The sequence below is a fragment of the Pyrgilauda ruficollis genome, unplaced genomic scaffold (assembly GCF_017590135.1).
Source record: "Pyrgilauda ruficollis isolate IOZ18807 unplaced genomic scaffold, ASM1759013v1 scaffold10, whole genome shotgun sequence".
Lineage (NCBI taxonomy): Eukaryota > Metazoa > Chordata > Aves > Passeriformes > Passeridae > Pyrgilauda > Pyrgilauda ruficollis.
The window spans coordinates 13638597-13662184 of NW_024508101.1; the positions used below are offsets into that span (position 1 = coordinate 13638597).

The window sequence follows — 23588 nt, forward strand, 5'->3', positions numbered from 1 at the left end:
GCGATCATTCACGGTCTCTGCTGTTATGTGCACTTTCATGGTAGAAAAAAAAAAGTGGAAATCTGAACTGAATCAAGATGTTTGGCTGATGTGGAGATGTTTCAGCTGATCTTGTTGGAAGCCTACAGAATGATGGGAAGCACGTGGGTGTCATTCCCCTGTGCCAGCTTCAATGCTCAGAAAGCCTGGATGCTGAGCTGCAGCTGGAATCCAGATCCACCCTCACAGCTGCAAGCACTGGAGTGGGACACTGGAGAGAACCTGGCTGTACCAAGTTAAGTGCCATGGACTTATGGCACCCCATATTTATCATCAGACACTTCATGCTGGATACTAACAAAGAGCCACTGAACTAAAACAGGCACCTCCACGAGGTCTTTCTGTCCAACTAAAGCAAACTTTGTCTCTCTCCCTTGTTTCTATGGCAAATCCAAATACAGGAATGTAAGCCTCAGCTCCTGATCCTAATACGCTAAATGTCCCAATACCAAAATGCATAATAAGCAACCCAAAAAGTCCCATCATCCAAAACAAGGCATATCTTTGCACATGTTTCTCTGCAGAGAAGAGGCTGAAAGAAAATTTCAATCATTCCTCAGTACACTTCTGGATGCTGTTCAAATACTGTGGTGAGGAGTTTGGTATAGAAACACCCAGAAAGCTTGACACAGAGCTCAATTTACTGACTGCAGTACTCAGCCAAGGCACTGGATGTTATGTTCACTTGGACTGATTCAGATGCTAGCAGGAACTGTTTAGTGCAATGCTGCATGTCTTTTTTTTTTTTTCTTTTTTCTTTATTCATGTGCAACAATCAAGGCTTCCTCCCCAGGCCAAACAGCCCATGCACTAGTTACAAATAAGAGATTTGAGATTGTTTTAAAATCTGCTCAGATACTGAGCTGCTAAAATCTCTCAAATCTTTTCCTGAATATAAAATAAATGGTTATGACAGGAGGTCTGACACTGATTGCTCTTATGACATTACATTGGTGAAAGTCAAGGACTTCCTAAATTACCCTTATGCAACTTCGATCAGAACTATGTCTTCTTATCCTAGGATATCAAACAATTTTATCTAGTCCCTTAATCTAGTTTCCTGTACATGAGATAAAAAGCATAACTTCCTCTAAATAAATGACTGCCAAACACTGTCATTAAAACTTTATCTCCAAGTCTGTAGTTAGAGAAAACCTTTAACCCTCCACTCAAAACACGTTCATGGGCAGACCCAGGACAATTTTTTTATGAAAGTTTTTCTCCTGCAATCTGTGGAATGGATATACAAAGCATCTATCTATTTCTTTGGCTTAAAATTCCTCTGTTATCAGAGAAAAGTGTACAAAGATACATAGGGGTCTCCTTTCCTTCATCTGATGTATTTGCCTTCTGCTACTGAAAGACAGACACAGCTTTCTGTACCCTTCACTGTTGTTCAGCTGAGTAATTTACTCTCTGTGGTGCAAGACTTATTCTGCCCCTGTGCCCCCTAAGGGCAGAAAGCCAAAAAGCAGAGAGCATTGCCAGTCTTATAAGGAGATGAGTGCCTAAAATGTAGATCCAGTACTGGCAGTATTGCTGGAGAATGATACCTTTATTATATAAAAATATATTTTGCTGCTGCCTTTTACCACAGCTTTCTGTAGCTTTAAACAGTCTGAGACTACCTCAGATATAAAATTATCTCAATACACTTGAGAATCTCTGAGACAAGAAAAAGCCTTAAAAAGAGCTTGCTTTTGCACTTAGAGGTCAAAGACCAAACCCAAGAATTTTGAGTCTGTGCCTAGTTTGACCAGAGGATTAGCACTGCTAATCTCTGCAGTGTGGCCTGGAACATACAAAGACAGGATTCCAAGATAAGCATGACATCTTGTAGAAATGCATATAAAGCAATATTGTTCTTGAGATAAGGAAAAACCAAGGGTTAAATATAAGGAAGAGAAGAAATGAAAATTAAAGAATCAGAAAAAAATCTGTTGACAATGCTAATTCCATCTATAAATTGAAACATCTCCCTCAGAAGAAACACAGAATTTTAAGCATTGTTCCTGAGACAGCAGAATAAAGTACCAATGTCAATCTGAAATAAGATGGTTAAAATCCAAGTTTTATAAAAAATCCTTTTTAAAGTAGGATCTGTCTGAATGCATTTGAATTATTTCAGATTTTCAAACCAATTGTCCTTAATGTACTTACGTGGTGGTGTTGGAGGTAGCAGCCGTCTCCTAGGAGATCTTTTTGTATCATAACAGATCTGTGAATCATCTTCCTCAAAAAAACCATGTGGGTGATGGTAACCTTTTGGTCTCTCAAAATCTGAGTCATGGCAGTGATATCTACAGTGGTAATCATATCTATGCCTGCATTTAAAAACAATAAAGAAAATATTCTTTCAGTGAGTTTTTGTAAATAGTTACAAAATTAGTTTCCTTCTAAAAGATTTTCAAGTCTATTTTTTCTCCAGCAAGAGAATTAAACACTGCATTCTGCAATTGCACAACTCAGATTTAAAATTCAGTTTCTGTAGGATTTTGAGAGGGCATGTACTTCTCTACCAGGTCAATTCTCAGGTTAAATTTTTAAACATATTGTATTTTCCCTGAATTTTTTCTTACCAGTAGAGGCAAAAATGTAAGATCTCAGTTGCACAGTGCTTTAAAAAATAAAATAAATACTCTCTTCTACTCCTGCCATGTTGTCTTGAGAACCCTGGGTAAGGTGCAGAGCACAGAAGCTCAGAATGGATTTAAGCCTCTTACATTCTGGATATTCTCATGTTTAAAATCAGATCTTGAAAGGGTGCTACCTGATGCTAACTATCATACAAAAAAAATAGTGACCTGAGAATTCTGTAAAATTTAGCTTTCATGCAAATCCATGGGATGCAGATTAGGGTGCCAATCTTGTCAGAATTCAGCTGGTGAATGTAGCCCATATAGCAGGAGAAGAAGGAGGAGAATTAATCATGTCTGGCACTTGAGCATATCCACTTAAGGATCTAAGATAAAATGGCAACAAATTCCTCTACTTCTGGGCTGGACTTGAAAATTTTTTTAAAAATGGACAGAAGTGGAGATTATTTTTGAGATGCTACTGAATGTAGTCAGTAGAAGGATAACATTCCATCTTTGAATACTCTCCATTCCTCCTCATCATTTCCCATTTCAGCAGTTGTGGAGTATAAATTTCATTAGAGAATTTGCAGGGTGAATGTGCTGAGTGAAGCCTTTACATCGACGTACCTAAAATAGCAAAATATTTTTGCACGCTATTTTGTTTAACAAATATTTTTATTTGATAAATATCCTCACCTGTTTCCTGACAACATACTGTCATCTTCATAATATTCTTCTCCACTGTAATACTCCTGCTCTCCCAGATAATGATCATCATTGCAGTAGTCCTGCACTTCGTGTTCTTCCCGGCGAATGGTAGGTCGGCGCCCATCACCAGTGTCAGACCTGGAAGCAGCCACCAAATAGGAATTTTTATTCTATTTATATCAATTATATATTGTTTATAATGTTCTTATAGTTCTTTTAATGTTCTTCAAAGAGGAGAAGAAAAAGACAAGCATTAACAACTCTCTAGTTCAGGATGTGGTGTTACAGCAGTGCAGTTCAGAACATCAATGATGCATCTTCCTTTATTTCCTTGTGGTACAATACAAAAATAATAAAAGGATGCTTAGTGAAATAAAATACATTCAAGACATTTTTATATGATATACATTGTCATTTGGAAAAACACAGCCTCTCTCCAATGCCTGAAGTTTGCCAAATGGCTCAAATATTAAGAAGTGAATACACTGAGGTATTCAAAAAGAAATCTGAAATGGGTATGCAAATCTAGGCATTAAAACCACCACTGAGCATCCATTTACCAATGCACTTCAGTTAAAACAATACATCTTATATTTTAAAAAGTGCCTTAGAAAATATTCAGACAGAAAACCAGGAAAGATTTTGGGTTCCCTATAAAAGGAACTGTACACATTAACATTTATCAAAGCCAGTGGTTTTTCCAGTCTTGTTAAGTCAATTTTTAACTAGGGCTACAATCAGGTGTGATCTTTAGCCTGTTGAAAACTGCAGAAACCTGCCTGGACTTTCAAAAGGGCTTGAATAATTTTGAACTTTACCAAAATGTTGTTCTTTTAGAATAGGCAGTAAATAAATAGACTTTAAAACTGTCACTTAAGTTACCAAGCATATGCATTGTTATACAGTTAACTTAGAAAAGAAACACAAAAGGAGAGGAAAAAAAATAAAGAAGAAAAACTCACTGTCCTCTTCAGTTATGTCAGAACAATACCAACTCACCTAATATATGTTTCATAGTAGCGTGTTCTATCCAGGTAGGCCACAAAAATGAGAAAAATATTTTAAGAACAAGTCATTTAAAGAAATTCTTTGGAGATTACAATGTCTGTGCTGTAACTAATGATCTCACTTTAAAGAAAACTGCTACTTTCAAACCACAGAAAAGCTTTATGCATCATCAGAGCTACATTTTAAATATACCTCAAACATCGGTAGGCAACAGAAATGAAGATTCATATTAATTTCACTTAGCTTAAGTTTCCTATAGCGTATTCATAAATTTATTTATAAACAAAGATGTATTTAAGTTTACCTCCTACTGCTTGGCCTTCTTCGCTTCTCGTGGTCAGTCCTGGAGTGTGAACGGTAACCGTTCTCAGATCGGTGCTCACGATTCCCAAAACTTGTGTGTTTTCCATGGACTTTGGACACGTTGGCATTATTGAGATTGGCATTTGTTGAGTTTGGAACGTGCTTTCCTACCGAGTTGTGATTGTGATGGTTGTGGTACACAGAGTTTCCTGCCTGATGATACATGTTTTTCTCAGTATCACTTGCAGAGGGAATTGAAGGCCGCTGGACGTGTAAGGGACGGTGTGTGGTGTTGATTTGCTGAAATGAATCTCGTCTGTCACTGCTAATGTGGTTTATGTGGTTGCCAAAGAGGGCACCATTCCTCTGTTTTAGGGGAAGAGAAAGAAAAAATTATATCAGATACCTTAACAGAACATACTCTTGACAGTGACAACTTACTTTTCTCTCCTACATGCATAGAAAAGTAGCAATTCAAGTAACCTGTGATTTTTCTTTCTAATTTTATGATGCTTCAGATGGGATCTCCTGAAGTGACAGAGATGTGATTGTGGTGATGACAATATTGTATTTCAGAGTCAAATCAACAGTATGCTGTGATCATTATTCTTTTCCACACAAATAAAAGTGACATATCCAGCTTTCTCCACATTTTATTACGCAGGAGAAACCTAGACTCCCATAAATGAACATGCACCAACTTCCTCAGAAAGAGATGTGTTTGCTTAATTTTTGGGAAGGCCTTGGTGGAGTTCTGTGCTGCTCTCCCAGGGCATGGGTTTGCAGCAGGCGTCACTCAGACAGGATGGAGTGCCATGCAACAGCTTGCAAGCAAATCCCAGGTAGGGAACATTCAGCTCCAGTGCTTCCATTCTTTCTTCTCGCAGAGGTACAAGAAAGAGTTTCTGTTTATCAGCCCTGGGAGTGTGATGGATGGTGAAAGAGAGGATGAGGTGCTAAGTTATGACCATGACATGCAGCTCTCTTGGACACCTGACCCAGGTTAGGGAGCCTCCCTGTCTAGCCAGGTGTGGGTCCTGGATGACAGCAGTCTGAGTTGCAGCTCAATCTAGAGAAGACAGGAGGTAATGATGGTTGGCAGAGAAATGCATCTACTGATGGCAGCTGAGGCACTGTCTCCAGTGCCACATCCTCCTTTTGCGAAGGACAGCAGCAAGCTATGGGGCTTCTGCTGTAATTCCTGCAGAAGCATGATTTTACATCTGCTTCTTCTGAAATGCTTGGGAAAAAATACGTTTTCTTGCTGGCTGAGAAATGGTTTGCAGACTGTCTCTGATTATAACAACAAATTTACATGTTCATCATTTAGGACTAAATAGGATAAAGAGGAAACCTAATTTCTTTTCTGATTGATTCTTATTGATATCCCTCATGGGATTGAAAATGGCATTTTATTTAGTTGATCTCTGTGTAACCCCATGTATTCATTTTAAAATATGCACCTCTGTGTCTGTTGTGGTTTGCTTGCATAGAATTTCATTCTCTTCTTCCTATCTACCACTGCAGAGGTTAAACCCAGTTTCAACCTTGCCACTATCAAAATCTGAGATGGCAAGGTTCATACCTTATGGTAGGATTTGCTTAAGAAAAAATAAGAATTAATGAGAAAGAATTAGGGGCAGGAGAACCACCCTGCAGGAACTGCTTCCTAAATTTATGAGGAAATGCAAGTGTCCTAATACTACCATTTTTATAGATTTATACATAAAATATACTTATTTATATTTTCTGATTTGAGGGGTTTAAAAGTATTACTATATTATTTCATATTCAAGGACAAGGTCATTCTTTACTCTCATATCATACAAAAAACAATTCACATGGTTGTGTTCTGACATTACTTTATAAACATCTTCCTCCTCCTCTGGATTGTTTTCCTCTGGTTCATCATCTTGCAAGTCACAGGATATAGCTCGACGTATTTCTGGGCCAATATCATGAAGTGTCCTTAGTCCTGCCTAAATCAATGACAACACCATAATACATTAGGAATGCAAATCCTTTTTTGCTCTTTAATTACTGGTGTTAAAATTATTTTAAAGGACAACTAACAGTTTTTGTATCCTGACATCCACAGAGGATGTATTCTGCTGTAAGTTCCTTAACTGTTATTAATAAAAAGTTTATATATCCCAGTACCACCCTGGTAGTACTGAGGTGACCATGTCTTTATTATCACAGTGTAGACACTGACTAAAACACCACTGATTTATGGACCCCTATAGAAGAAAAATTAATCTTATTAAAAAGTGTAAGTAATCAGCAAGAACTATAATAAAATGCATTTCAATGAGATGTATATATAATGTTCAAAACATGTTTGTAGCCTGTGTCAACAAAGGAAACACAAGGAGATCTTGCTATAGCAACAGCAATTTTAGCAGAGCTCAGATGGAAAAGAAAGCAGTGAAATAATTCCAGCTCATCTGCACTGCACTGTGATTTGCAGATTTTTGGCTTAAAGCTTTCGTTTAGGATAGAAAACCATTGGGTTACAGCAGCAGAGACTCAGTGCACACCAGTTCATATTCCTCTCAAGTTTGCTACCACAAGCAACATTTAGGAAACGGGATAATGCTGACACTGTCCAGGACAGACCTGCACATCAGGGAGGAGAGAGACGTCACACCCCAGGGAGAGAACTCAGTGATTTGTGCAGGCCTTGCTTCAAAAAGGAGACATTCTTCCTGATTTAACTTCCTGATTTAACTGCCTGCTATGATCCTAAGCAAGAATCACAATCTCGTTCTTCCCAGCAACTTCTTTTATCTGCTCAGGTTCAGAAAAACCCAAGATGTGTGTGTTTAACCCTTTACCACTACACTTACACACCATTAAAAATCCTGCACAGCACTTGGCTGAATTTTTGATTATGATCTAAAAACCTGATTTATTCTTTTTTAGCATTTTTGAAGGAGATGTGAGGGCTGTCCCAGCACAACACTGACATTGCACATTACTTGCCCTGGGGTAGCACAAGGATGTGTAGAGAATTTTGTGCATTTCAGAGCTGCAGAAGGAGATGAGAGACCCTGGAGGATGCCAAACATGGCTTGGTCTCATTCATGCTGTTTCCTCACAAACTCCCAGGAGCACATTCAGAACTGCTCAAAACAGAAACAGCTGCTTGGCTGGGGAGAAAAATGGCATTTATGCAGTGTGGGTAATCAGAACCTGGAAAGGGATGAACCAAAAAGCTTTGAGCTTAACGGTGCAGATTTACTACAGGCTCCACTTCAGGTTTCACTCACTCCAGTATTTCCCTTCCTGGAAAAGGTGCCTGACTAATCAAATTATCTACATCTATTTGGCAATTCAGTTTTCTTCCTCAGGGATGAACTTTGAGAGTTATGCTATAATTGAACAAGGCTCTAAAAATCATTTACTAGTGAGTTAATATACAATACTCATTTCATGAATACATTGTGCTTTCTCCCACTTCTTATGCTAATTGCATAGTCAGAACCTCAGCAAGGTTGCTAATGTCATCATTTTGCAAGGTGCTAAAGGAAAGTAAAATTAACACTTTAAGGTACACCTATTCAAGGGGAAGACTAGAGGCTTCTACTGATTTAACAGAGACAAAGGCATTATTTATTTACTAGAGGACTGCTATTATATTTTGGTTATTTGACCATTAGCTAGAAGAGCCACTTGCATTTCACACTCACTACCTGCTGACTTTAGAGCAAAAAGAATTAAAAAGAACAAAAAATTTCAAATGGAATTTTAACATAAAAATAAACTGAGCTTAGTATGAACAGAATACAATTTGAAAACTGCTAAAATAAGGTAATTAGTATCCAGAAAAACACCTGAGTAGACCTACACTAACACTGAACACATAGTAATAAGATACACATAATAAGATCCACGTAATAAGAGACACAGCAAAGTCTTGACTGTCCAGAGTTATTCATGCTGGAGGAGCCCATCTCTCAGCTCTGGCTGAGGGTGCTGCTCTACCACTGCACAAAAGCTCTGAGTTTTCTGCCAGCCCAGGCTGCCTTCGAGCTGAGCCCTTCTGTGAACACAGTGCTGTCAGAGAGCAGCACCAGACAAAATTTAACTCTGACAAAATCTACTGGCTCATACTTCTGTCTGCCAAATCGTGACAAAGCCCCACAAATACATGCCTGGAAGCTGAGAAAAGCCACGTGTTTGACAGCAACACATGAATAGTAATTTAATTTTCATTACATTTCCAACTGCCTTCTGGCTTACTTCTTGGTGAATTACCTCTCCTTTACTCCAGAGAAAGCAGGCAGCCTTTATCATCTCATCTCTCTCCAGTAAAACTCACTTCCAAGTAACAGATCTCTTGCATTTACACAGTCAGCAGCAGAAGAAAGAAACCTGGATCACCATAGGCAAAGGTATATGTTTATTATACTAAACCCAGCAGATTTACTCACTCACAGCCAGCACTGAAGCTCTCAAGCAACACCAGTCTACAGAACTGAAATATTCCTGTTTATTTGCTCTAATGAATGACCTACAACAATTTTGTGAACTCTCTCCTGAAAATGACTACTCCCACTTACTGTCTCATCTTACCTGGTGCAATCCAACAGCATCATAAGTAATCTAAGAAATATTTTATGGGGAGCACCACATAATGATACAAATTCTCATGCTGATCTCTCAATGATAGGACAATTCTTCATTAGATCAGTCAGCTAAATTGGGACTGACATAAAAACACAGGATTTGGTACTTTTATGTCAGTAGGAAAATCCCTTATTTGAACCTTCATGAACACTTAATGTCCTCTGCAAAGACTGAAGAGGCACCATGGACTGATCAAACATTTGACTTTACATTCAATCACCAAAACCAAAGATCTCTAAAACAAAAGAGTGCACACAAATATCAAACTGACCTTCCCCACACCTCTTCTTTGGTTTACAGGGAAGAAGTGTCCTTCAGACACACATTCCCTACATAATACTGCACTTTTTAGTCTGCCCAGCAAGAACCCTGGTGACAATGCAACACACAAGAGAGCAATGGGAGCACTCCATGTCCTCCATTTGTGAGGTTCTAAAAACTGCTACATTTAAATCAGAGATAAAAACAAAAACTGTGCAGATGGGGCTCTTCAAAAAAGAGAGCCTGGACAGTGAATTGTCTACCCTTGCCAGAGGTGTGCTTGTTTCTTTTTCACTAGGACTGCTAAAGTTCTTAGGAGGTGGTTATTACCCTACACAGAACTTCATAAGATTTTATTACATACAGAGATTCAAGATGTGCCACATTCCTGAAGCACCAGACTATAATGACTTTTTTAAAAAGTAAAATTTGAGTGTTATAGAAGGATTGCTTCCTCACAGTCCTTGAGCACGGCTTTAACTCTGTTTTACAGATATCACTAGAAGTTTGCTTGTTCAGACACATTGTTTAACCAAAATTTAATTTTTGATTCTTTCCTTGCTTCATCTTTTTTCCTTGTAGGTGAGAGAGAGATGAGAAGTATCAGTCCAAAGGTTACTCAGCAAAGCAGTGACACATCCAGTGCTGAGCAACATAATTACTTGAGAAACCCAAGCATGTCTTTAATTGGGCTTTCCCATCAATGCCCAGAATGACTGCAGATGAACACGGTAATTGTGTGCAGCTGTGCTCGGGAGGCACAACAGCACCTGCAATGTTTTCTGGATGGCACAAGGCACTGATCCACCAGTGCTGGGTCCTAAAGAGCATCTCAAGAGACAATGACTGATGCCCCTGTCTCTGACACATCACTGAGATGACGTGGATGTGTTTTCAAAAGCAGAAATAACAGAAATGTAGGAGTTCCTCATCCTCAGTGAGAAAAGACATCATATGACCAATAACTACCCCAGACAGGTTATTTAGAGATATGCCTTAAAAGGCTTGAAAGGCAACTCACACCAAACCATCAAAACATTTGGAAGTTAAACATGTAAACATTTTGAAAAGACTGCTTTTAAAAAATGCCAAACAGATTTTAAATCAACTTCCCACATTTACAGTATGCATAAGAGACTAACACCATTTTAAATACATGTCTTATATTAAGAAATCTGTGTCTAATGCAAGACTCCAGTCATGACTTTCAGAAAAAAACCCTCAAATGCTTATAAATATTGGAACTACAAAAAATCATTTTCCCTGTACCTAAATTCACACAACCATTTTAAGGTATGGTCTAACCTACATACACATGCAGTTTAAGCTTCTTTTAAGAAGCACAAGCACATTACCCTTATTTAAATGATGTCCTTGTCACCTACACTATTTCCAGTCAGTAAAATACCCAGTGGTCCCTCTTTTGAGGCATCCTGGAGTGGTACCAGGAACTGGAAGACACTGACAAACTTTGCTTCACAGGCTTTAGAACAATGATGTATATTTATGTATATTGCTATATAAACTCACTAGAAATGGAAAAAACCACAAACATTAATTCTAAATGCTTCAGTTTTCAGAGCTGCAAAATCCTGGAAGCCTGGAATGACTCTAAAAACGTTCCTGTAAACCATTAGATTGATAGGTAAAGAACTTGTTTTTACTATCTGCTTATTTTAGAGCAAAGAAAACTACAAAGAGTCAAAAACCTCAGAGCTACCCTGACACTTCAACATAAAAATAAACTGAGGTTAGCATGAACAGAGTACAATGACAGAACTACTTTAAAAAGGAAATAAGCATGCAGAAAAATAGCTGAATGACCTACACTATAGCAGTGGACATAGGAGACATAGTAGTCAAGCCTGGATTGCCCCGAGTTCTCCATCCTGGCAGAGCCGCTCCCAGCGCTGAGCGCTGCAGCTGCACAAAGGCTGCCAGAGCTGAGCCCTTCTGGGAGCACCACATGGACATGGGAGCACAATTAAATGGAACTCGAGCAACAAATTAACCCCTCGGCTGATGCCTACCAGAGGGTTTGGCTTTTTCCTTCTTCTGTCACTGTTTACTGCAGGGTTAATAGTAGTTGTAACATTTGCAGGGGAAAAAAAGGCATAACTAGTTTAATCTGAAACATGTTTCCAAAATCAGCCTCAGGTCAATAAATCAGTGCTTTTATGTACCTGGGATGTGAACAAAAATACCATTTAACTTTTATTTGTGTGTATTAAAAAAGAGGGCTACACATAAATAAATATGAAATATAGACGTGTTACATATCTAACACATCTATATACAGATGTTACAGTAAGTGTTTTCCATAGGAAAAATAATGCAGAATTAGTTCATTCCCTCTCTGTGCTAGATGAAAGTAATTAAAATTGTTCATGCTTCACTTAACATCTATTTTACTAGCAATGTGACCACTGTTTGGCTCAATACAAGTTTCCATCACTACACAAAGACATGCCTTTCTGACCCAGAAAATATATTTGTGGTCACTGCGTAAGTATCAGTCAATAGCACAAGAAAGTCAACTGAAATCCTTTTTGTTGGTGACCTCAGGGCATGTGTAACACCACAAAAATGGCATAAATAGCTGACTCAAACTGGTCACCCATCATTTCAGAGCCCCTTTTTGTCTGACCTTCATAAGGGCATGAATTCCCTGGGTCTGCAGAAGACAAACTGTGGGGTTCCAAGGGATGCTGTTACTGCAGCTCTGAAGATGGGTTTGGTGCCAATATGCAAATTTAAACAAATTGCTGTTGGTTATTATCTGAAGTGTCCTTTTCTGAGTGAGGAGGGATTTGAAACTTCATGGCAGAAAGACTTCCTTGACTTAACATAATTGAAGCTCCATGACAAAAAGTCTTCCTTGACTTAAAAGCATGAGCAGATAATCATCCCCTCTTCACTTTCTAGGCTGTTGCCTCCCCTCTGACACGTACCCAAACAGCAGCCTGGGTTAGGCTGACAGCAAATGCTACACCCTTGAGGAAAACCTGAGCTCTACAGAATAAAAATCACCCTGAATGAAGTTACTGTGAAGATAGAAGAGGAATCCCTGCCGGCTGCATGCTCTGGCATGCACAAAGCAAATCCACTTCTGCAGGGAGCTCTGCTCTAATTTTCTAACTCAACCCAAACTACCATGGTTTCTTCTCCTGCACCAAACACATCTTAAATCCAGCGTCAGAAGAAGCTGCTTCCTTTATTGGAGTTGGGTGGAGATTTTGGCCCCCAAACATGAGGGGGTGCCAGGGACATTCTTGTGACACAGTTCACAAGTTTTGGGTTCATATAAGCTAACAAAACTTGGGCAAAGGATGCAAGTTTCAGTTCCATGTGTTAAAATGCCTGAGTCTTAATGACATAAAGTCCCTATTCTGTATATTCTAGTGTTCATTCACCCTGAAGTGAAATGCTCTGTGTGTCTCTCTGAAGATAAGGTCTTCTAAGAACAGTATTTTTACACTTGGTCATTCTTCCTTCCTGAGGGCACAGACTGGATCTTTAGCTAAGTAATGTGGCTTCCAAGGGAAGATTTATTCCCACACCTGGTGAAACAGAACTAATTGAAACAACTACTGTAGGCCATCAGAAAGCCTGACTGGACTTTCTGAGCTCACAGAATTTTACTCTATGATATGCAATTCTCTAAAGCTACCTGAAGACAGTGTGGATGGCTCCCTGTCTTTCATACTACACTTTTTCTGGAAGTGCTTTTCTTGCAGCAAACATTATTTTTATGACCTTGAACTCTAGTTGTAATACTGTGGAGATTTTGTTTTGCAGTCTTAAAAACCCTTTTTATATTGCATGTAAAAGTTCTTAAATTATTCCACGTCACTTTCCTGCCTGTGTTCATAGAAGTCATTCTATCAGAGACAGTAGCAAAAGAAGTACATGTTTTTAAAAGTTTTAGCTAAAATGAAGGCATCCAATTTAATATCCTAGATTACAGCTAAAGGAGTAGTTAAAAAAAAAAGTGTAATTCCCTTGGAAAAACAGGACTTTAGGCCATTTGACAGTTACAGGGTTTCCCTTCAGTATCTTCCAAAGTACTGAATGAAATTATTGTGAAAAACCCAGCCTCCTGAGGAATAAAAGAGGAATTTATATTTTTAAGAAATTATATTTTTTAAAAAGCTGTTTCAGTCCAATAAAACAGGGAAAATCTCACCATTAATGTTTTGCCCAACACTTGTCCTTTGAATTAAAACACAATGGATTCTGTCACCAGGAGCCTTCTGTCTCACAGGAGCTTTTACTCTCTGAGGGCAGGAAAGTGTGACATGGCCAACTGTAGGAATCAGCAGGATTATAAACTGTAACTCACCTCTTGCTTCACTCAAAGGTTAGGAAGGGACTGTAAATAGCTGAAGAGAACAGCAGGTTGTTTTCTTCCTCTCTTGCAAGAGAGAGGAGATAAGGAAAGCCAGGCTAGATAATGCAGGAACTGCGGGGTTTATTAGATCCTTAAGAACAATGTTCTTCACTAATTAACCAGTTCTTTCACCCCAAGAGAAAGTCACAGGTATCAGCAAAAGCACAAGAGCATTTATGGCTCATATGGCTTTTGACAGAAATTGGAACAGGTGAAATTGCTTTTATCTGCTGGTTTGCTTAAGGATTTTGCAGCTTGATATGCAGCTCTGTTTTAAAGCTGTATCCTCATATAAGTAATTATTCTAACAAACACAGCATTATGACTTTGAATTTGACATGCTGCAGATTCCAGTTTAAAATTATATTATTCATTTATATGCCTGACTGGGCTTTTTTTCCAACCACAGATTTCAGGTCTCTTTGAAACAGTATTTCCATTTTCATCTGGTCAATCAAGCTGAGTTCCTACTCATTTGTTAGAAAGCCAAAAGCAGAAAAGAGGAAGATGGGAAAAAAGCAATAATCTTCCCATCTACTGGCCTGGGTCATCTTAATACCATTGTTTTAATCATAAAAAAAATCTTCATGCCTCAAATCCTAGATTTCTAGTAGAGATTCATGGTCATTTTTTTAAATTGAAAAATATTTGCCTAATGAGAGAGGAAGAGCTGACTCTTTCCAGTTCCACCTTGCCCTCAGTCACTGAACAGGAAGCAGAGTCTGACAATAAACAAGAGAGCACACTCACATTTGACAGCTCAGTGGTTCTCTCTACATTGTTGTGTGCAATTTCAAAAACACAAGCGGAAACCTGCAATACTGAGGCTCAAAACTTTGACCTCCTTATGCTCAAATGCTTCTGCAATAAAGAAATCTGAAAAGTCCTTCCTAAAAATCCAACACCTTTCACTGCCCTCTCAACTGTTTACAGCCTTTTTATCAGTTCCATTACCAATAATTTTCTCTTCTTTCCTGTATGCAAATACAGTTCATACATCCCTGGCAAGCCATGTGAGCACAAGCACATAGCAAGGACTGTGGTGAATCTTCCCCTGCTTGTTGCATCTCTTACACTTGTGGTGATTTGGAACACAATGGCAGTCAGAGCTGCCAGCAGAGACTTTCTTAGGAAATGGGAATGAAACACATCACTCACTTAACACAGCAAAGGTCATTTTGCTAAACTGAAGTACAAACCAACAAGGTTTTAATAAACAGTATCTGAATCAAGTTAACACTGTTCTCCTCTTTTAGAAAGGGATTTTCAAAACACAGTCCTAAATTTTGGCATCAGAATAAAAAACTATGAGAAACAAGTATATTTATAGCTTGTAGCAAACTGCTAATCATTAACTGAAATTCACAAAGTACCAATCCAATAAAAAATGTGCAGTGTATGATGTCTGGAATTATTTGAGAACAGCTTTCCATTTGCCTGTTTCAAAGTTCATTCTACAAAGGTACCAGTGGAAAGAAGTTGTCAGAATTTGCTCTTTAGATCACATGTACTCTATGGACTGCTTGCTGCAGGCCTGTTGAGAGACAGAAGGCCAAATCTATAGTCCTTGTTTCCATGTGATAGCTTGTTTTAAGAGATAGACAGAAGTGTGTGACATTAATGCAGTATTGTTAATACTTCCTATGAAAGAAATTCATGGATGAAAAATTCAGAATTTGCAAATAATAAAAAAATAGGAAGATATTTCACCATTTCGTAAGTGGAAAAGGAAAAGGAAAAATGAGAATTAATAAAAATGATACTGTATAAAAACCTATTTACTATGAGGTAATGCACAGTAGGAAGTTCCCTGAGAATTAGCTTGTAGCATTTTGGGTACACAAGAAATCGAACAATTAAAGCGAAACAAAGAACACAAATGATAGCTCAGAGCTTTATTTATCCAATATACAACCAACAACTTTAGACTGGTTTACCTGCTAGACTTGCTAAGAAATTCCATAACTATTGCCACTGTTTGAGTAATCCATAGAGAATAAGTTTTTGCACTTACCTTGTTATAGACAGAACAGCAGGATTAGCTTTTACTTTTCTGATGAATAAGGGCCAAAAGTGTCCCAGCTAAATAAAATCCTGGCAGCACTGCACAATCATCAATATTCATCTACCTGCTATTTCAAGTAAGCTCACAAAATGGTTAGTTAAAAACATAAAAAAATCACCTGCAGAGCAATCGTGGTGTTCTTCGCAGGATATTTCCCCACCAGTCCTTGTTCTTTGCGTTTCTTGAATTTCCTAAAGTAGTCCTGTATCAGGAAGGTGGCATAGAACTTCCCCACGGTTACCTCATCATCTAAATGAACAGACCAGACAGATCTCTCCCAAGTCAGCACATTTATCAATAGCCTGTACACTCACATCTGATTTGGGGGAAATGTGATGGGTGCAACAGGTACTACGCTTCCACCAGTGGAGCCTGTCAGGGGCTCAAAAGCAATGTTTCAGCAAGCAGCTTTGGTTCAGTCAGTTAAGTGAACTCATCCGAATGAAAGAGAAAATTCAATACTTTACCAAGACTTGTGTACTTTAAGTTTCTACCAAAACCATAAACATGTTTGTATATGCATAGAAGCTGGAGTACTGGCTTTAGTTACTTAGAGTAAATAGATTTAATGAACTCTACTATGTCTGACATAATTGATGTTCACAAGAGTGACTCTGCCTTTTTTTGTCACTGATGAATCACGTTTTCTTGTCAGTGTATGTATTGTGTCAGTTCTGTAATGCTGAAAGGAATGAAAATAACTTCCATCAGTGAATTTTGTACAATTCAAACAACAGGCAAACAGCCAGGGCAGTAAAATGCAGCATTTTTACAGAGTCACTGTTGAGAACAAAATCCAAATTTGAAAGTTTCCAAAGGCAGGTGCCTTGTGAGGACACCAAAATCTCCTGGCTCATAGCAGGTTAAGAATGAATGGGGCTGTTCATGAGTCCATTGAATCGTTCAGCTGGGCAAGTTTGATCTCTCAGTGACTAATGCTTGCCAGAAAACTAGAAATAGTTTTCTATTCAAAAACATTGCTTTTGTTGTCACACAATTTTTTTACCCTAGAGTTATCTGATATGAAGTTCCATTTCCCTTCCTGCTGTACTGTTCAATCTCCCCGTGCTTTTCAGTATCCAGGTGTAGATTTTGGCAATAGGATTTCTGGTTCTTGCTGCACATAAAGAGGGGCTGGTGTGGTTTAGGCATCAGCTGGTTTTCTGTCCAGTCATGACTTGACTGAACATGAAAATCCAACAAGCCCAGACACATTTTAACACACCTCTATTAGAAATTATGGGGGTTTTTTTAACATTTGATTAAAATAAAGTGTCCACGTATCTTATCAATAATATGTGCCAATGTATCTCACTAAGGATAGTATTTGTAGCACTATTTTTACCTGTAATGACTGGTTTTTGTAATTGAAATTGACTTCTTTTAGTGACTTGCTTTCATCAAAGAGGGTGAGGGATCCATTCCATGGACAATACTTTTTAAATTTATTTTTACCTCTCTGATAAAATTTATCTCAAAATGAAACGTCTACCCTGCAAAATCAGCTCCTCTCATTATAATGTCTGAAATGGGCTGTATGCATGTGAGAAAGTACAAAAGGCTTTAAGTACAGTGAAAATGCACCCAGATTGTCTTCTCTCAGCAGTTTGTCTTTAAATACATCAAAACAAAAATAGTTATAACAATTGCTTCAAGAGATACTGGTTGGGAGACCAGTCTGTTGCAGGAAGTATCTGAGCATATTAAAGAGCCTGCTCTGCCAAACTCTGACGACCCCTCAAGGGTCAGAGCCCCCCAGCTCCTCCTAGGAAAGGAGGAACTAGCAGGAAATATCAGAAACACTTCACATGAAAAGCTCACCATCTATGGATTCCATCTCAGCAATAAAAACCTTTTTCATTGACTCCATGAATCTCATTAATAAACTTTCTGTGAACATTTGCTTTGATGTTCACCTGTAATCTCCCTTTGCAGCTCTTCAGGAGACTAATGGCTCATTGTATTAGGATGAGATCTCTTACACAGCCTGTAATGTAGACTTTCCCTCCCCTAGTTTAGACAAATCCACTGATTTGCGACATAGCTCTGGTTTCACTCCCCACATAAGCCTTTCCCCATCCTTCATACTAAGTTCCAAGCGCTTGAACAGAACTTTTAAGGAAGGAGTTAGCAAATGGCTCCCCGAAAGAACAAGCACACAGAAGTGACAGACTGGATACAGCACACACTGCTGGGGTGGCACTCAGCGTGTCTCACGCCAGGCTGCGACACTGCCCCGCCACTGACTGTGCCTGGGATGGCAGCACCTGAGAAACAGCAGGATGCAGAAACGAAGGGCCCTTACTGATCACTCTGGACCAGTTGCTCATAAGCACATCAGGCCAATGCACTGCCAGCTTGCTGGGCTGTGCCAAAGGCTGTCTGTGTCCCCACGGCGCTCGTGCATGTCACAGGCACAGCCAGGCGGACTGCAGACACGAGCACACAGGAGCTGCTCCCGGCCAAGGGGAGCCATCCTTGGCTCTCTTTTCTGACTCACACACATACAGCCAGATACAGACAGCTATAGGAAGGCAGCTAAGCATAACTGACCACAGAACAGACAAATCGCTAATTACAATTAGTGGCAGCAGTAGTAATCATTTCAAAAGGAAGCTCTTGAAGGGGCAAAAGGTACTAGGCAGGATTAAATGGATTTGCAGGTGGACACTGGGAAGTTTAGAGAATATAGGTGAGTCCTTAGTGAGTTTTATGTATTTCTCTTACTCTCTAGTCTCATTCATTCATCAGACATTTGACTGACATTCTATGTTTTTGCAAAGCAGTTTCACCTTCCTGTACTGAAAATATCTTGCTAACTATTAACAGTCTCACTGAGTTATAATAAGAAGTTATTTAATCAGTACTAAGAATTAACTGTTTATCTCCAGTGCATCTATTTATAATCCAAGAGGGGAAAAAACACCTGCTATATGGATTCTTTTCATTCTGCTCTGCAAATAAGTGTTTTGGAGACATGGCCATGGCATACAAAGGACCCAGCATTCAGTAATATCAGCACAAGTAATACTGGAGCAAACTGCTATAAACTGCACCTCTCAATAATTTTAAGTGCAAGTGATTCTAACATATTGAACTTGAACATTTTTGTTTTATATTGAAGAGAATCTTCCATCTCTTGGAAAACTGTTAGTATCAGTTGTCACTGGTGTTAATTCATAGACAATTTTCCATTGAATATTAAACATCAAAACCAATTTCTACTGTACACTAAGCTATTTTACACTCCTATGGCATATGAATGTAAAATAGCTGTATTCCTCTTTTTTTCTAGGTGGTTTACAATATTTTCAGGTAAATCATAACAAGATCTACAGAGGAACAAAGTAAACTGGAATTGAAAACTCTTAAATCTGCAGGAATTCCCAATACATTCTCGTTTATACTGGGTTGCCAAAGCCATCCTATTTCCTATCAACTGAGCACATCCAGGTTTTCAGCCTTCCAGCTACACTGAAGAGCTACATTTGCAGAATAAACATTTAGCAATGAATTTTAGTATAGCTGAAAATGAATACACAGCTTATACTCAGCAATGAAATGAAGCTGAAGTTAAGAGTGAATCGCTAGGTGAGATTAGTTCTAGGAATGTAATCTGTACAGGTTCTTTGTCAGATTGATTTAGGCAGGCAGAGCTCGCTATTCTGAAGCATGCGTCTCTATTTCAATAAAAATGTAGGGGAATAAAGTTGGCAAGAGGCAACACTAATTCCATGCCACCACCCTAAAACAGAATTGCTTCAGAATATTCGGAAAGACTCATAGTTGAAAGGAACAGAGGCTGCAGAAAAAGCTCAAGCACATAGTTACAACAATAACAAAGCGATTCATCTATGCCATGCAAGCACTTAGGTGTAAGGCTAAAAACAACAGAGTAGAACACAAAAGTTGTTTTAAATGTGCAGTATCAGTTCCCCTTTGGAGAGTCAATTTAGCCAGATTTTTGGCTTCATCCCCACTATTATCCAGCAGCCACCCCACCAACAGGCTGGCTCCTCCAGCCACAGAGCTGCTTCTGCTGCTCCTGGGTGATGCCAAGAGCAGTGCAGGCAGTGCTCCTCCTCCTCCTGGCACTGAGCATCCCCTTCTGGGGCCATCCTATTCTTGGGTCATCCCCTTCTGGGGCCATCCCCATCCAGGGGCTGGAGTCTGAGCGGCCCTGGGAGCTGCCATAACCTGGGAAGGTACAGTAAACTTCAAGAAACACCAGGGGATTACACTGGATCTGAGGATTGGACGTCTGGGTAAACACACCCTGGGTATGAGTGACAGGGAGACAGATCCTGCACCTTTAAAACTTGAAAAAGCAAGTAGAAAACAGTCACCTAAACCTACACTACAGCGAATTAATAAAAATGTATATATTGAAAAAGGCTAAATATATATATCAGAATATATATATTTACAAAGAGAGATACTGACATGTCATTTTATGGCACGTAAGAACATTTAATAAATGTGCCTTGTAGTTCTCACAAATATTTGGTGTCATTAGAATTCAGATATCTCTTTAAATGGGCCACATTCATATCTCAGTCTTATCAGCATAAATCTGAACCATTTCCATCATCTGTGGAATGGCTCTGGTTTAAACTAGTGTAACTGAGATAATTTAGCTTCTCGCTTTATTAATTTAGCAAAAAAAAATTTAAGCTGGCAATCAATTCTTTTTCCTCCCAGAAGTATTCAACATATACAAGCAAATAAGCTAAATGTAGCATAGTACAAAACATGGTGTTTTGCTCAATGCGTTGAAATCAAGCTAGTTTATTTTGCTGAATGAATTAAAATCAAGACTATATTTAGGTCTAATAAGGTATTTTTTTCAAGCAAGAAAATAAGCATAACATTTTCCTTCCTCTCTCATTTTGATCTAAGTTTCACTTATCAGTCCTCTATATACTGTCTATTGCAATAGAATATCATCGTCTCAATATTTATTTTGCTATTTTTTTGTCGTCCTTAAATCACATTATAATTGCAAAATTTAGCAGTTTTGTTTCTTTGGTTCCTGACACTCTAGAAGGACCAACATGCACAGAGAACAGCACATGGCAGAGTTTATCAGACTGACCGCCAGCGGGAGGGACAACTTGGTCAAGTAACTTCATGCTCGTTTTCTTCCATATTTTCTTTATGACTGCTCTGAGTTCTTCATTGGCTTGCTCCAGGTTACCTGTGGCAAGGAATGGTGAAACAGAGGATGGTAATTATGGCATTCAGCTGCAGTGAATGATCCTTTGGTTATTAATTAGCTGCATACAATTAAAGACTCTGATAGAGATCCTTTGGGGCAAGCCTATGCTATGTGATGTAGCAGACAATGCCACAACTAAACAGAAAAAAGGGCATAAGACAGCAAATTCCTGGTGCTTTCAAATCCAGCTCTGGAGCAGTGCAGAGATCAAAGGTGACTTTCAGACCTTGGCCTCACTCTGTCACTCCTGCTTAAATTGTCCAGAAAGTGATGACTTTTTCTTTACAAGCCACTTCTTCCTTGAAGCAAAGCTGAGCCTTTACTTAATCACAGTAATTACTCAGTTGTACAGGCTTGAAGGTTCAAACAACTGAGTACTGAACAGTATTTCATCTCTTGCATTGCTCACACAGCAATGCCTGAGGGGCCTTAATCAGAGTTTGAAATTGCCAGCAGAACGCAGAAGCAAAAGCAGTAAAAGATGGCAAAAAAAATCAAAAAATGTATACAAGTAGAAAGATCTTTGAAACATCCCACTATCTTTAAAAACCTTTCCCTCTTTAATGTAAATGAGAGAAATATATTCAACCCAGTCAGAACTGGCTTCAACCAGACTGGGAATGTTGCTTTCAAGTGTGCAAAAGTTGCACCACTGTGGGATGCAAGGCACTGAACAAAAAAGTAGTGAGGAAGGAGCACCTTATTTGGGCAGGAAGGGAAATTCATTCATTTCTGGCAGTAGAACTCCTGCTATGCCAGTGCTGCACATTTTTATCTGACCAGACAAAACCACAGAATAATTTCTGAGGTATCTTGGGCTCTGGCCTCACTATCCCTTTCCTTTCATTTTCTAGCAAATCATTCTTAGCAACAGTGAATACAATCCATGACCCAAAAGCAAACCAGATCCATGAGACCAAGGCAGCCCTACTCACATCCAACAAAAGAAATAAATTGTAACTTTTCCTCACTGTGCTTTCTGACAAGGGCAGTGAAGGCTTTACAGTGAAGAACCTTACCTTCTGTTTTTATCTTTAGAGCAGTCCTAACCAAAGCAAATAAAGTAGCGTTGAACATGACAGTCCCATCACTGTTGAGTGGCATATTCATGGCTACTAACCTCTGAAAATGAGAAAAGGAAAACAAATGTTGATGCTGTTTTCTTTGAAAAAAAACCCTCCTGTAATGTTAATTTTTGAAAAGCTGATGTGTTCAAAGAATAGTATTACTGAGAGGATTATAAATTATATAAGTTCTTCAAAACAAAGTTGAGTTTTCCATCCTCCTGTGTATAATATGCGGTAATTAAGAACAATATTGCTTCTTTTTAATGACATGTATGCTTATACAAAAGTTAAAACTGTACAGAAGATTTCTCGAGCTGTTTAATGAGCTAACTTTCAAACACTGAAGCCCAGTTTTTGACTGAGTCCCACTGTGCCAGTACTAAGGAGAAAAGCAGTTCTTTGAGGGCATGCACTCCAGCTGCATTGTGTCCCAGGCTCCCCAGGGGCTCCTCACGCTCCATAAAGAACCAGAGCAGCAGGTCTGAATTGTCCCAGCCCATTCATTCCTCAGGTGATGCTCTGCCAGCTTATGCCAGCTACTCTGAACTGCTGTCAAAGGGGCTTTTCTCTTTGGTTCAGTCCAACCCTGCACCAGAGTTCTCCTTCTAGAGCAGCAGTGCTGTGACCCTGACTGCCAAAAGGACACAATTTCAGCTATCAAAATCTTTTCCTAATGTCTGACTTGGATTTTCTTCTATTCTAGTTCAAAGGCATTGCTCAATGAATAATTGATGTTAGCATATAGACAGATAGAGGTTTGCTTTAAGTATGCCTTGTGGCATTGAATTCCAGCCCAGAGGTTTACATGTCAACTTTACCTTTTTATAAAACAGATATACAAGGAATCCAAATGGCAGTACTTTGTAAGCAATCATTCAATTAATAGGTTTGATCTTATTCCCAATGAAACTGCTAAAATCTCAATAGCCATAATTCTGAAGCCATCAAATAATGTAACTCATTCAGCTCCTTTGAATTGCTCTTCAACTTTTACATTAAAATGCCATTAATCCTCATCAAAATTACACATTTTGCCTGAAAGATTCTATATCATTTTAAATTCCCATTAATTTTCTTTCTTATCACTTGCTGCTACATATTGTTACACACTGTTATTCACTCCAGCCTGGTCTACCATGTTGCAGCCAGACAAAATCAGGTGGAACCCACCTTGCAGGCCACTCGGTGAGGGCACAACTTGCCAAAACCGAGCGGTGGCTGAATCCGTCTCAGCAACGTCACCACGTCGAGGTGCTTTATCCTTCCCCTGGAACAACACACACCAGTGAACAAACATCCACTCCCAAAATATACACCC

The 23588-nt window shown here is 38.9% G+C and overlaps 1 protein-coding gene across 1 annotated transcript in view; it reads right to left on the minus strand.

Moving 5' to 3' along the window:
• CACNA1D (calcium voltage-gated channel subunit alpha1 D) overlaps positions 1-23588 on the minus strand; it is a 171051-nt gene that overhangs the window by 5805 nt on the left and 141658 nt on the right. Inside the window, exons 39-47 of the mRNA XM_041461251.1 lie at positions 23441-23537; positions 22223-22325; positions 21081-21182; positions 16104-16234; positions 6500-6616; positions 4639-5003; positions 4326-4352; positions 3315-3464; positions 2200-2363 (exon numbers count right to left, since the gene is read on the minus strand). Of these exons, the coding sequence (XP_041317185.1) occupies positions 2200-2363; positions 3315-3464; positions 4326-4352; positions 4639-5003; positions 6500-6616; positions 16104-16234; positions 21081-21182; positions 22223-22325; positions 23441-23537 (1256 nt within the window). The remainder of the gene's footprint in view (positions 1-2199; positions 2364-3314; positions 3465-4325; positions 4353-4638; positions 5004-6499; positions 6617-16103; positions 16235-21080; positions 21183-22222; positions 22326-23440; positions 23538-23588) is intronic.